Source organism: Scyliorhinus torazame, chromosome 4 (genome assembly GCF_047496885.1).
Source record: "Scyliorhinus torazame isolate Kashiwa2021f chromosome 4, sScyTor2.1, whole genome shotgun sequence".
Lineage (NCBI taxonomy): Eukaryota > Metazoa > Chordata > Chondrichthyes > Carcharhiniformes > Scyliorhinidae > Scyliorhinus > Scyliorhinus torazame.
In genome coordinates this window covers 27554657-27568740 of record NC_092710.1, presented here as the reverse complement: position 1 = coordinate 27568740, position 14084 = coordinate 27554657, and the positions used below count along the sequence as shown (strand labels likewise).

Genomic DNA, 14084 nt, shown 5'->3' with positions numbered 1-14084 from the left:
ATAGGGAGGGGTGTTGGGGCTGGGGGAGGTTACAGAGATAGGGAGGGGTGTAGGGGCTGGAGGAGGTTACAGAGATGGGGAGGAGCTGTAGGGGCTGGAGGAGGTTACAGAGATAGGGAGGGTTGTAGGGGCTGGAGGAGGTTAGAGATAGGGAGGGTTGTAGGGGCTGGAGGAGGTTACAGAGATAGGGAGGGTTGTAGGGGCTGGAGGTGGTTACAGAGATAGGGAGGGTTGTAGGGGGTGGAGGAGGTTACAGAGATAGGAAGGGTTGTAGGGGGTGGAGGAGGTTACAGAGATAGGGAGGGTTGTAGGGGCTGGAGGAGGTTACAGAGATAGGGAGGGTTGTAGGGGCTGGAGGAGGATACAGAGATAGGGAGGGTTGTAGGGGGTGGAGGAGGTTACAGAGATAGGAAGGGTTGTAGGGGCTGGAGGAGGTTACAGATATAGGGAGGGGTGTAGGGGCTGGAGAAGGTTACAGAGATAGGGAGGGTTGTAGGGGCTGGAGGAGCTTACAGAGATAGGGAGGGTTATAGGGGCTGGAGGAGGTTATGGAGCTAGGGAGGGTTGAAGGGGCTGGAGGAGTTTACAGAGCTGGGGAAAGTTACAGGGGCTGGAGGAGGTTACCGAAAATGGGAGGGGTGTAGGGGTTGGAGGAAGTTACGGAGATAGGGAGGGTGTAGGGGCTGGAGGAGGTTACAGAGATAGGGAGGGTTGTAGGGGCTGGGGTTACAGAGATAGGGAGGGTTGTAGTGGCTGGAGGAGGTTACAGAGATAGGGAGGGGTGTTGGGGCTGGGGGAGGTTACAGAGATAGGGAGGGGTGTAGGGGCTGGAGGAGGTTACAGAGATGGGGAGGAGCTGTAGGGGCTGGAGGAGGTTACAGAGATAGGGAGGGTTGTAGGGGCTGGAGGAGGTTAGAGATAGGGAGGGTTGTAGGGGCTGGAGGAGGTTACAGAGATAGGGAGGGTTGTAGGGGCTGGAGGTGGTTACAGAGATAGGGAGGGTTGTAGGGGGTGGAGGAGGTTACAGAGATAGGAAGGGTTGTAGGGGGTGGAGGAGGTTACAGAGATAGGGAGGGTTGTAGGGGCTGGAGGAGGTTACAGAGATAGGGAGGGTTGTAGGGGCTGGAGGAGGATACAGAGATAGGGAGGGTTGTAGGGACTGGAGGAGGTTACAGAGACAGGGAGGGGTGTAGGGGTTCGAGGAGGTTACGGAGATATGAGGGTGTAGGGGCTGGAGGAGGTTACAGAGATAGGGAGGGTTGTAGGGGCTGGGGTTTACAGAGATAGGGAGGGTTGTAGGGGCTGGATGAGGTTACAGAGATAGGGAGGGATGTAGGTGCTGGAGGAGGTTACAGAGATAGGGAGGGTTGTAGGGACGAGGAGGTTACAGAGATAAGGAAGATTGTAGGGGCTGGAGGAGGTTACAGAGATAGGGAGGGTTGTAGGGGCTGGAGGAGGTTACAGAGATAGGGAGGGTTGTAGGGGCTGGAGGTGGTTACAGAGATAGGGAGGGTTGTAGGGGCTGGAGGAGGTTATGGAGCCAGTGAGGGTTGAAGGGGCTGGAGGAGGTTACAGAGCTGGGGAATGTTGTAGGAGCTGGAGGAGGTTACAGAGATAGGGAGGGTTGTAGGGACTGGAGGAGGTTACAGAGACAGGGAGGGGTGTAGGGGTTGGAGGAGGTTACGGAGATAGGGAGGGTGTAGGGGCTGGAGGAGGTTACAGAGATAGGGAGGGTTGTAGGGGCTGGAGGAGGTTACAGAGATAGGGAGGGGTGTAGGGGCTGGAGAAGGTTACAGAGATAGGGTGGGTTGTAGGGGCTGGAGGAGCTTACAGAGATAGGGAGGGTTATAGGGGCTGGAGGAGGTTATGGAGCTAGGGAGGGTTGAAGGGGCTGGAGGAGGTTACAGAGCTGGGGAAAGTTACAGGGGCTGGAGGAGGTTACCGAGAATGGGAGGGGTGTAGGGGTTGGAGGAGGTTACGGAGATAGGGAGGGTGTAGGGGCTGGAGGAGGTTACAGAGATAGGGAGGGTTGTAGGGGCTGGGGGTTACAGAGATAGGGAGGGTTGTAGTGGCTGGAGGAGGTTACAGAGATATGGAGGGGTGTAGGGGCTGGGGGAGGTTACAGAGATAGGGAGGGGTGTAGGGGCTGGAGGAGGTTACAGAGATGGGGAGGAGCTGTAGGGGCTGGAGGAGGTTACAGTGATAGGGAGGGGTGTCGGGGCTGGAGGAGGTTACAGAGATAGGGAGGGTTGTAGGGTCTAGAGGAGGTTACAGAGATAGGGAGGGCTGTAGGGGCTGGAGGAGGTTCCAGAGATAGGGAGGGTTGTAGGGGCTGGAGAAGGTTACAGAGATAGGGAGGGTTGTAGGGGCTGGAGGAGGTTACAGAGATAGGGAGGGATGTAGGGGCTGTAGGAGCTTACAGAGATAGGGAGGGTTGTAGGGGATGGAGGAGGTTACAGACATAGGGAAGGTTTTAGAGGCTGGAGGAGGTTGCAGAGATAGGGAGGGTTGTAGGGTCTGGAGGAGGTTACAGAGATAGGGAGGGCTGTAGGGGCTGGAGGTGGTTCCAGAGATAGGGAGGGTTGAAGGGGCTGGAGGAAGTTACAGAGCTGCGGAATGTTGTAGGGGCTGGAGGAGGTTACAGAGATAGGGAGTGTTGTAGGGACTGGAGGAGGTTACAGAGACAGGGAGGGGTGTAGGGGTTGGAGGAGGTTTCGGATATAGGGAGGGTGTAGGGGCTGGAGGAGGTTACAGAGATAGGGAGGGTTGTAGGGACGAGGAGGTTACAGAGATAAGGAAGATTGTAGGGGCTGGAGGAGGTTACAGAGATAGGGAGGGTTGTAGGGGCTGGAGGAGGTTACAGAGATAGGGAGGGTTGTAGGGGCTGGAGGTGGTTACAGAGATAGGGAGGGTTGTAGGGGGTGGAGGAGGTTACAGAGATAGGAAGGGTTGTAGGGGGTGGAGGAGGTTACAGAGATAGGGAGGGTTGTAGGGGCTGGAGGAGGTTACAGAATAGGGAGGGTTGTAGGGGCTGGAGGTGGTTACAGATATAGGGAGGGGAGTAGGGGCTGGAGGAGGTTACAGAGACAGGGAGGGGTGTAGGGGTTGGAGGAGGTTACGGAGATAGGGAGGGTGTAGGGGCTGCAGGAGGTTACAGAGATAGGGAGGGTTGTAGGGGCTGGAGGAGGGTACAGATATAGGGAGGGGTGTAGGGGCTGGAGGAGGTTACAGATATAGGGAGGGGTGTAGGGGCTGGAGAAGGTTACAGAGATAGGGAGGGTTGTAGGGGCTGGAGGAGGTTACAGAGATAGGGAGGGTTATAGGGGCTGGAGGAGGTTACAGAGATAGGGAGGGTTGTAGGGGCTGGAGGTGGTTACAGAGATAGGGAGGGTTGTAGGGGCTGGAGGAGGTTATGGAGCCAGTGAGGGTTGAAGGGGCTGGAGGAGGTTACAGAGCTGGGGAATGTTGTAGGAGCTGGAGGAGGTTACAGAGATAGGGAGGGTTGTAGGGACTGGAGGAGGTTACAGAGACAGGGAGGGGTGTAGTGGTTGGAGGAGGTTACGGAGATAGGGAGGGTGTAGGGGCTGGAGGAGGTTACAGAGATAGGGAGGGTTGTAGGGGCTGGAGGAGGTTACAGAGATAGGGAGGGGTGTAGGGGCTGGAGAAGGTTACAGAGATAGGGTGGGTTGTAGGGGCTGGAGGAGCTTACAGAGATAGGGAGGGTTATAGGGGCTGGAGGAGGTTATGGAGCTAGGGAGGGTTGAAGGGGCTGGAGGAGGTTACAGAGCTGGGGAAAGTTACAGGGGCTGGAGGAGGTTACCGAGAATGGGAGGGGTGTAGGGGTTGGAGGAGGTTACGGAGATAGGGAGGGTGTAGGGGCTGGAGGAGGTTACAGAGATAGGGAGGGTTGTAGGGGCTGGGGGTTACAGAGATAGGGAGGGTTGTAGTGGCTGGAGGAGGTTACAGAGATAGGGAGGGGTGTTGGGGCTGGGGGAGGTTACAGAGATAGGGAGGGGTGTAGGGGCTGGAGGAGGTTACAGAGATGGGGAGGAGCTGTAGGGGCTGGAGGAGGTTACAGAGATAGGGAGGGGTGTCGGGGCTGGAGGAGGTTACAGAGATAGGGAGTGTTGTAGGGTCTAGAGGAGGTTACAGAGATAGGGAGGGCTGTAGGGGCTGGAGGAGGTTCCAGAGATAGGGAGGGTTGTAGGGGCTGGAGGAGGTTACAGAGATAGGGAGGGGTGTAGGGGCTGGAGGAGGTTACAGAGATAGGGAGGGTTATAGGGGCTGGAGGAGGTTATGGAGCTAGGGAGGGTTGAAGGGGCTGGAGGAGGTTACAGAGCTGGGGAAAGTTACAGGGGCTGGAGGAGGTTACCGAGAATGGGAGGGGTGTAGGGGTTGGAGGAGGTTACGGAGATAGGGAGGGTGTAGGGGCTGGAGGAGGTTACAGAGATAGGGAGGGTTGTAGGGGCTGGGGGTTACAGAGATAGGGAGGGTTGTAGTGGCTGGAGGAGGTTACAGAGATAGGGAGGGGTGTTGGGGCTGGGGGAGGTTACAGAGATAGGGAGGGGTGTAGGGGCTGGAGGAGGTTACAGAGATGGGGAGGAGCTGTAGGGGCTGGAGGAGGTTACAGAGATAGGGAGGGGTGTCGGGGCTGGAGGAGGTTACAGAGATAGGGAGTGTTGTAGGGTCTAGAGGAGGTTACAGAGATAGGGAGGGCTGTAGGGGCTGGAGGAGGTTCCAGAGATAGGGAGGGTTGTAGGGGCTGGAGGAGGTTACAGAGATAGGGAGGGGTGTAGGGGCTGGAGGAGGTTACAGAGATAGGGAGGGATGTAGGGGCTGTAGGAGCTTACAGAGATAGGGAGAGTTGTAGGGGATGGAGGAGGTTACAGACATAGGGAAGGTTTTAGAGGCTGGAGGAGGTTGCAGAGATAGGGAGGGTTGTAGGGTCTGGAGGAGGTTACAGAGATAGGGAGGGCTGTAGGGGCTGGAGGTGGTTCCAGAGATAGGGAGGGTTGAAGGGGCTGCAGGAGGTTACAGAGCTGCGGAATGTTGTAGGGGCTGGAGGAGGTTACAGAGATAGGGAGTGTTGTAGGGACTGGAGGAGGTTACAGAGACAGGGAGGGGTGTAGTGGTTGGAGGAGGTTTCGGAGATAGGGAGGGTGTAGGGGCTGGAGGAGGTTACAGAGATAGGGAGGGTTGTAGGGGCTGGAGGAGGTTACAGAGATAGGGAGGTGTGTAGGGGCTGGGGAAGGTTACAGAGATAGGGAGGGTTGTCGGGGTTTGAGGAGGTTACAGAGATAGGGAGGGTTGTCGGGGCTGGAGGAGGTTACAGAGACAGGGAGGGTTGTCGGGACTGGAGGAGGTTACAGAGACAGGGAGGGCTGTAGGGGTTGGAGGAGGATATAGAGATAGGGAGGGTGTAGGGGCTGGAGGAGGTTACAGAGATAAGGAGGAGTGTAGGGGCTGGAGAAGGTTACAGAGATAGGGAGGGTTGTAGGGACTGGAGGAGGTTACAGAGACAGGGAGGGGTGTAGGGGTTGGGGGTTACAGAGATAGGGAGGGTTGTAGGGGCTGGAGGAGGTTACAGTGATAGGGAGGGGTGTAGGGGCTGGGGGAGGTTACAGAGATAGGGAGGGGTGTAGGGGCTGGAGGAGGTTACAGAGGTGGGAGGGAGCTGTAGGGGCTGGAGGAGGTGATAGAGATAGGGAGGGGTGTAGGGGCTGGGGGAGGTTACAGAGATAGGGAGGGTTGTAGGGGTTGGAGGAGTTTACAGAGATAGGGAGGGTTGTAGGGGCTGGAGGAGGTTACAGAGATAGGGAGGGATGTAGGGGCTGTAGGAGCTTACAGAGATAGGGAGGGTTGTAGGAGATGGAGGAGGTTACAGACATAGGGAAGGTTGTAGAGGCTGGAGGAGGTTACAGAGATAGGGAGGGTTGTAGGGTCTGGAGGAGGTTACAGAGATAGGGAGGGCTGTAGGGGATGGAGGAGGTTCCAGAGATAGGGAGGGTTGTAGGGGCTGGAGGAGGTTACAGAGATAGGGAGGGTTGTCGGGGCTGGAGGAGGATACAGAGATAGGGAGGGTTGTAGGGACTGGAGGAGGTTACAGAGACAGGGAGGGGTGTAGGCGTTCGAGGAGGTTACGGAGATATGAGGGTGTAGGGGCTGGAGGAGGTTACAGAGATAGGGAGGGTTGTAGGGGCTGCGGTTTACAGAGATAGGGAGGGTTGTAGGGGCTGGAGGAGGTTACAGAGATAGGGAGGGGTGTAGGGGCTGGAGTAGGTTACAGAGATAGGGAGGGGTATAGGGGCTGGAGGAGGTTACAGAGATAGGGAGGGGTGTAGGTGCTGGAGGAGGTAACAGAGATAGGGAGGGTTGTAGGGGCTGGAGGAGGTTACAGAGATAGGGAGGTATGTAGGTGCTGGGGTTTACAGAGATAGGGAGGGTTGTAGGGGGTGGAGGAGGTTACAGAGATAAGGAAGGTTGTAGGGGCTGGAGGAGGTTACAGAGATACGGAGGGTTGTAGGGGCTGGAGGAGGTTAGAGATAGGGAGGGTTGTAGGGGCTGGAGGAGGTTACAGAGATAGGGAGGGTTGTAGGGGCTGGAGGTGGTTACAGAGATAGGGAGGGTTGTAGGGGGTGGAGGAGGTTACAGAGATAGGAAGGGTTGTAGGGGGTGGACGAGGTTACAGAGATAGGGAGGGTTGTAGGGGCTGGAGGAGGTTACAGAGATAGGGAGGGTTGTAGGGGCTGGAGGAGGATACAGAGATAGGGAGGGTTGTAGGGACTGGAGAAGTTTACAGAGACAGGGAGGGGTGTAGGGGTTCGAGGAGGTTACGGAGATATGAGGGTGTAGCGGCTGGAGGAGGTAACAGAGATAGGGAGGGTTGTAGGGGCTGGAGGAGGTTACAGAGATAGGGAGGGATGTAGGGGGTGGAGGAGGTTACAGAGATAGGGAGGGTTGTAGGGACGAGGAGGTTACAGAGATAAGGAAGGTTGTAGGGGCTGGAGGAGGTTACAGAGATAGGGAGGTTTGTAGGGGCTGGAGGAGGTTACAGAGATAGGGAGGGTTGTAGGGGCTGGAGGAGGTTACAGAGATAGGGAGGGTTGTAGGGGCTGGAGGTGGTTACAGAGATAGGGAGGGTTGTAGGGGGTGGAGGAGGTTACAGAGATAGGAAGGGTTGTAGGGGGTGGAGGAGGTTACAGAGATAGGGAGGGTTGTAGGGGCTGGAGGAGGTTACAGAGATAGGGAGGGTTGTAGGGGCTGGAGGTGGTTACAGAGATAGGGAGGGGAGTAGGGGCTGGAGGAGGTTACAGAGATAGGGAGGGTTGTAGGGGCTGGAGGTGGCTACAGAGATAGGGAGGGGGTGTAGGGGCTGAAGGTGGTTACAGAGATAGGGAGGGTTGTAGGGGCTGGAGGTGGTTACAGAGATAGGGAGGGGGTGTAGGAGCTGGAGGAGGTTACAGAGATAGGGGTGGGTGTAGGAGCTGGAGGAGGTTACAGAGATAGGGAGGGTTGTAGGGGCTGAAGGTGGTTACAGAGATAGGGAGGGTTGTAGGGGCTGAAGGTGGTTACAGAGATAGGGAGGGTTGTAGGGCCTGGAGGAGGTTACAGAGATAGGGAGGGTTGTAGGGGCTGAAGGTGGTTACAGAGATAGGGAGGGTTGTCGGGACTGGAGGAGGATACAGAGATAGGGAGGGGTGTAGGGGCTGGAGGAGGTTACAGAGATAGGGAGGGTTGTAGGGGCTGGAGGTGGTTACAGAGAGAGGGAGGGGGTGTAGCGGCTGGAGGTGGTTACAGAGATAGGGAGGGTTGTAGGGGCTGGAGGAGGTTACAGAGATAAGGAGCGTTGTCGGGGCTGGAGGAGGTTACAGAGATAGGGAGGGTTGTCGGGACTGGAGGCGGTTACAGAGATAGGGAGGGGAGTAGGGGCTGGGTGAGGTTACAGAGATAGGGAGGGGAGTAGGGGCTGGGTGAGGTTACAGAGATAGGGAGGGGAGTAGGGGCTGGAGGAGGTTACAGAGATAGGGAGGGGAGTAGGGGCTGGGTGAGGTTACGGAGACAATTGGTGGGAGAGGCAAAGGATTTGAAAAGATTGAAAAGAAGTATTGGGAAATTGAGGTGTCCCGGGGTCCGGGTGTCCGTAGTCGCTCAGTGACGGTAAGACGGGGCCGCCAAGGTGGGGGGTGATGCCTGCGAATCCGCGCCCTCGGCCCGCTCACCCTCAGTGGTAGCTGGAGGGAGCTCCGACGAGGGCACCATGGCGGTCCTTTTGGAGTCGGGTCGACAGAGCAGCGCCAATGCGAGCGGCCTCTGATGCCTGCGGCGCCATTACCTGATCCACACACATGCTTGATGTCCAGATAACTGCGCCCCTCCATGGCTGGGAGGGCGGCCGTTACTGCCATGATGTCAGGCGGCGTCTGGCTCACGATGGCCTCGAGCATGGATTGCAGCGACTGCGAGCAGTTGTAAATGTTCCTCGCCATCGCCAACCTCGGGCCCAATTTGGCGTTCAAAACCTTTGGGAGGAGAGGGAGAAGAATTGATGTTGGCCTGCTGTGCGATTCCCGCTCGGCGTTGAAATGCAAACTGGGGATAATCTTTTCAAAACGGTGCGGGACCGTGGCCACCGGCCAAGGCTCACTGACTGTGCGGAGTCTGCGCGTCCTCCCCGTGTCTGCGGGGGTTTCCTCCGGGCGCTCCGGTTTCCTCCCACCGTCCAAAGATGTGCAGGTTGGGCAGATTGGCCGTGATAAATTGCACCTTGGTGTCCGAAAGGTTAGTTGGGGGGTTACTGGGGTTAGGACGGTGGGGGGGGGAGGGGGGGCAATTGGGCCTAGTGTTTTTGGAGGATCGGTGTACGTTCAATGGGCCGAATGGCCTCCTTCCGCACAGCGAAGATCCTGTGATGGTGAGGATTCGCTGAAAATCCACTTTCGGGACGCTGGCGCCGTTGGCCGGGCCCAGCATTTGTTGCCCATCCCTAATTGCCCCTCGAGACAGGGTGGTGGGTGAGCTGCCCTCTTGAGCCGCTGCCGTCCCCGAGGCGTAGCTACACCCACCGTGCTGTTGGGGAGCGAGTTCCAGGATGTTGCCCCCCCCGGCGACCGCGAAGGAACGGCCGATATATTTCCCAGTCGGGGCGGTGAGTGACTCGGAGGGGAACCTCCGGGTGGCGGGGTTCCTATGTGACTACTGTCCTTGTCCTTCTAGATGGTAGCGGCCGTGGGTTTGGAAGTTGCTTACTAAGGAACCTTGGTAAGTTCCTGTCGTGCAGTAGTTTTATGGTATTCATATTTGTATTGTTAACCATGAGGAATAAGGTATATTTTTAAGTGTGTTTAATTTTATGACCCTGTGCCTAGAAGGGTAAAACCGATAGTTAGATTCATGCTGGAAAAAGGGGCGGCATTCTCCTTTCCGGGGATTAAGTCCTCACGCTGGCGGGGAAAACAAGCACGAACCACTTCGGCGTCAACAGGCCCCGAAAGTGCGGAATTCTCCGCCCTTCTAAGGGCTAGGTGGTCGGCGGAGGGGTTGCCGCTGTGCCAGCCAGCACCGAAGGGACTGCGCGAGTCCGGGCATGCGCGGAACCGCCGGCGTGTTTTGCCGCATGCGCGGGGGTTTCTCCTCCCCGCGCCGGCCATGGCGGAGCCCTCCAGGGGGCGGCACGGAAGGAAGGAGTGCCCCCACGGCACAGGCCCGCCCGCATATCGGAGGGCCCCGATCGAAGGCCAGACCACCGTGGGACCCCCCCCTGAGCCCCCCCGAGTACCTCCCCCGCCACCTACCTGCCAGGTCGCGCCGTGTGGGACCATGTCTAACACATGTCGGCGGGACTGGCCAAAAACGGACGGCCGCTCGGCCCATCGGGGCCCGGAGAATTGCCGGGGGGGGGGGCGGGGATGCTGCCAACGGCCCCCGACTGGCGTGGCGTGATCCCCGCCCCCGCCCAAAAAACGGCGTCGGATAATACGCCGCTCCCCGGGGATTCTCCGACCTCACGGGGGGTCGGAGAATCCCGCTGAAGGTGTTTGTGTGTGTGTGTGGGGGTTGGTTTAAATACTAACTGTATTTTTATTGTGCTTAGACAGGGCTACAGCATGAAGAGAAAATCAACCAGTAGTGGTAGCTTAGCAACTGGCGCCGTGTTAGGTAGCGAAGCTTCTCAGTTTTAGTTTAGCTGATTACCAATTGGAGATAATTAGTGAGATAGAGAAGGCAGCTCTCATAGCTCTGTGAAGCAGTTCGTTCCAGAAGGCTAAAGAGTGATCAAATCTCTCAGCAGGCTAAAGAGTGATCAAATCTCTCAGAATTGCTAGAAGAAAAGCCATACTGTCGAGTAACGGTTCAGAAAATATTTTGGAAATCTGAAGTCAAGCTGGTTGAGGAAACTAGGGAAATGAAGAAAAAGTCTGGAGTTAATGGATCGGAATCGATGTGAGAAATTACGACAGTTTTGGCGTCATTATTTGAAATATTGTGGAAATCAATGGCCGACCTTGGAGTTTTTGTAAAAACCTTCAAGACAGAGGTGACCTGAAGGGGAAAGAGTAAAACCTGAAAGCGAAACCTTGTTGGAAGCAGCCGATTGAGAGCATACTTTAAAAGAAGATTTGAAAGTGTGACGTTTGAAAGCGGAATATAAATCACTCGTGTGGAAGCTGAGGTTCAGTGTGACAAGGTGACTCAGGGTGTAAGAATCCTCTGGGGCGGGGGGGGGGGGGGATATTTGAGTAGAAATCCCCAAACATCCACTTGGGGTCAGAGAGGAGTGTGTCTGCCCACAGTCATCTTGTGTGTTTAAAAGGGACTTTGTGTCAATGAGACCGTTGTCGTTTAAAATGTACTTTGTAACCAGTGTTAATCTTTAAATATGAGTGCATTTCTTCAGCTAGAGGGCGAGTAAAGGAGCATTATATTATAATCCCATTTTTTCCAAATTTAAGAAACATTTTTTTTCTTGTTGCTGAAGCTCAGCAGAGTGCCGCAGCTGAAGCGTGCTGGGCCCATAACCCAGAGGGCGATGGATCGTAACCATCCTCCGCTATTTATATAGGGGCTGGTTTAGCACAGGGCAAAGTAGCTGGCTTTGAAAGCAGACCAAGGCAGGCCAGCAGCACGGGTTCAATTCCCGTACCAGCCTCCCCGAACAGGCGCCGGAATGTGGCGACTAGGGGCTTTTCACAAGCACTTCATTTGAAGCCGACTTGTGACGATAAGCGATTTTCATTTTCATTTCTGTTACTACACCTTTGATAAAAGAAAGTAAAATGTAACCTATTGAGCCAGGGTTCCACTGTGGGATCTTCCTGTGCAGTTAAAACATCAACTGGGATTGTAACAGTACGCACGGCTGCCACTGTGCGTCGGTGGGTGGGGGGGGGGGGGGGGGGGGAGTGAATGTTTGTGGAAGGGGTGACAATCAAGCGGGGCTGCTTTGACCTGGACGGTGTTGAGCTTCTCGAGTGTTGTTGGAGCTGCGCTCACCCAGGCAAGTGGAGAGTATCCCCTCGCACTCCTGACTTGTGCCTTGTCGATGGTGGACAGGCTTTGGGGGGGGGGGGTCAGGAGGTGAGTTACTCTCCGCAGGATTCCCAGCCTCTGACCTGCCCTGGTAGCCACAGTATTAATGTGGCTGGGCCCAGTTCAGTTTCTGATCAATGGTAACCCCCAGGATGTTGACTGTGGGGGATTCAGCGATGGTAATGCTATTGAATGCCAAGGGGCAATGGCTAGATCCTCTCTTGTCGGAGATGGTCATTGCCTGGCACTTGTGTGGCGTGAATGTAACTTGCCTCTTGTCAGCCCCGAGCCTGGGCATTGTCCAGGCCTTGCTGCATTTGGACAGGGACGGCTTCATTGTCGGAGGAGGCCAGCTGTCCAGAAGGTCCCCACTCACCTCACCTGTCTAACTGAATGTAACACGGCAGCCACCCCAGAGGGTCATGGCCGAGGTCACACGACTCCAGCAAGGCAGGTCCGGCCTTCAGCAGTGAGCAGATATGTAGGCCGGGAAGACTGGATTACAGCCCCCCCCCCCCCCCCGCCCCCAGGGTGGGGTGCGGGGCAGGCAGGTGGAAGCGAAGCCCGAGACCAGCCTCGATCGAGCTGACTGCCGAAGCGGGCTCGAGGGGCCGAATGTGTTTTTCCCGGTGAGGAGAAAAGCCTTTAAAAATGCGGAAGGCAGGGCCCTGCAGCAGGGCAGGAAGTGGATTCTGCCAAGTGCTGAGGGATGCTGGGAACCATACTTGCACAGGCCTAATATGCAGGAAAAGGGCCGTTGTCAAGGCCTGAATTGGAACTCAATTACACGGGACAGAGAAGGATTCATTCGGTAGCGCCTTCGATAGCATCAGGAGCACCGACAGTCGATTGTTGAAGTTTAATCAGCATTCTAAATCAGGACACTGGGCTCCTGTCTTTTTCCTGGGGCGCTGTAGCACTCCCTCGGTCATCAGCTGAGATTCCACCTCTGATTCGGGAGTAGGCCAGAGATGACGGGGACCGCCAGAGATGAGGGAGAGCTGCACCGTCAGAGGGTCAGTTCTGAGGGAGTGCTGCACTGTCAGAGGGTCAGTACTGAGGGAGTGCTGCACTGTCAGAGGGTCAGTACTGAGGGAGCGCTGCACTGTCAGAGGGTCAGTACTGAGGGAGTGCTGCACTGTCAGAGGGTCAGTACTGAGGGAGCGCTGCACTGTCAGAGGGTCAGTACTGAGGGAGTGCTGCACTGTCAGAGGGTCAGTACTGAGGGAGTGCTGCACTGTCAGAGGGTCAGTACTGAGGGAGTGCTGCACTGTCAGAGGGTCAGTACTGAGGGAGTGAAACATTGTCAGAGGGTCAGTACTGAGTGAGTGCTGCACTGTCTGAGGGGGTGTTGCACTGTCTGAGGGTCAGTACTGAGGGAGTGCTGCACAGTCAGAGGGTCAGTACTGAGGGTGTGCCGCACTGTCAGTGGGTCAGTACTGAGGGAGGGCTGTACTGTCAGAGGGTCAGTACTGAGTGAGTGCTGTACTGTCAGAGGGTCAGTACTGGAGCGAGTGCTGCCCTGTCAGAGGGTCAGTACTGAGGGAATGCTGTACTGTCAGAGGGTCAGTACTAGAACATAGAACATAGAACATAGAACAATACAGCGCAGTACAGGCCCTTCGGCCCACGACGTTGCACCGAAACAAAAGCCATCCAACCTACACTATGCCATTGTCATCCATATGTTTATCCAATAAACTTTTAAATGCCCTCAATGTTGGCGAGTTCACCACTGTAGCAGGTAGGGCATTCCACGGCCTCACTACTCTTTGCGTAAAGAACCTACCTCTGACCTCTGTCCTATATCTATTACCCCTCAGTTTAAAGCTATGTCCCCTCGTGCCAGCCATTTCCATCCGCGGGAGAAGGCTCTCACTGTCCACCCTATCCAACCCCCTGATCATTTTGTATGCCTCTATTAAGTCTCCTCTTAACCTTCTTCTCTCCAACGAAAACAACCTCAAGTCCATCAGCCTTTCCTCATAAGATTTTCCCTCCATACCAGGCAACATCCTGGTAAATCGCCTCTGCACCCGCTCCAAAGCCTCCACGTCCTTCCTATAATGCGGTGACCAGAACTGTACGCAATACTCCAAATGCGGCCGTACCAGAGTTCTGTACAGCTGCAACATGACCTCCCGACTCCGGAACTCAATCCCTCTACCAATAAAGGCCAACACTCCATAGGCCTTCTTCACAACCCTATCAACCTGGGTGGCAACTTTCAGGGATCTATGTACATGGACACCTAGATCCCTCTGCTCATCCACACTTTCAAGAACTTTACCATTAGCCAAATATTCCGCATTCCTGTTATTCCTTCCAAAGTGAATCACCTCACACTTCTCTACATTAAACTCCATTTGCCACCTCTCGGCCCAGCTCTGCAGCTTATCTATATCCCTCTGTAATCTGCTACATCCTTCCACACTATCGACAACACCACCGACTTTAGTATCGTCTGCAAATTTACTCACCCACCCTTCTGCGCCTTCCTCTAGGTCATTGATAAAAATGACAAACAGCAACGGCCCCAGAACAGATCCTTGTGGTAC

At 55.7% G+C, this 14084-nt stretch overlaps 1 protein-coding gene across 1 annotated transcript in view; it reads right to left on the bottom strand.

Annotated features, from left to right (window-relative positions):
* The window catches only part of LOC140411300 (uncharacterized), a 432312-nt gene that overhangs the window by 56334 nt on the left and 361894 nt on the right, over positions 1-14084 (bottom strand). Inside the window, exon 11 of the mRNA XM_072500422.1 lies at positions 8333-8519. Within this exon, the coding sequence (XP_072356523.1) occupies positions 8333-8519 (187 nt within the window). The remainder of the gene's footprint in view (positions 1-8332; positions 8520-14084) is intronic.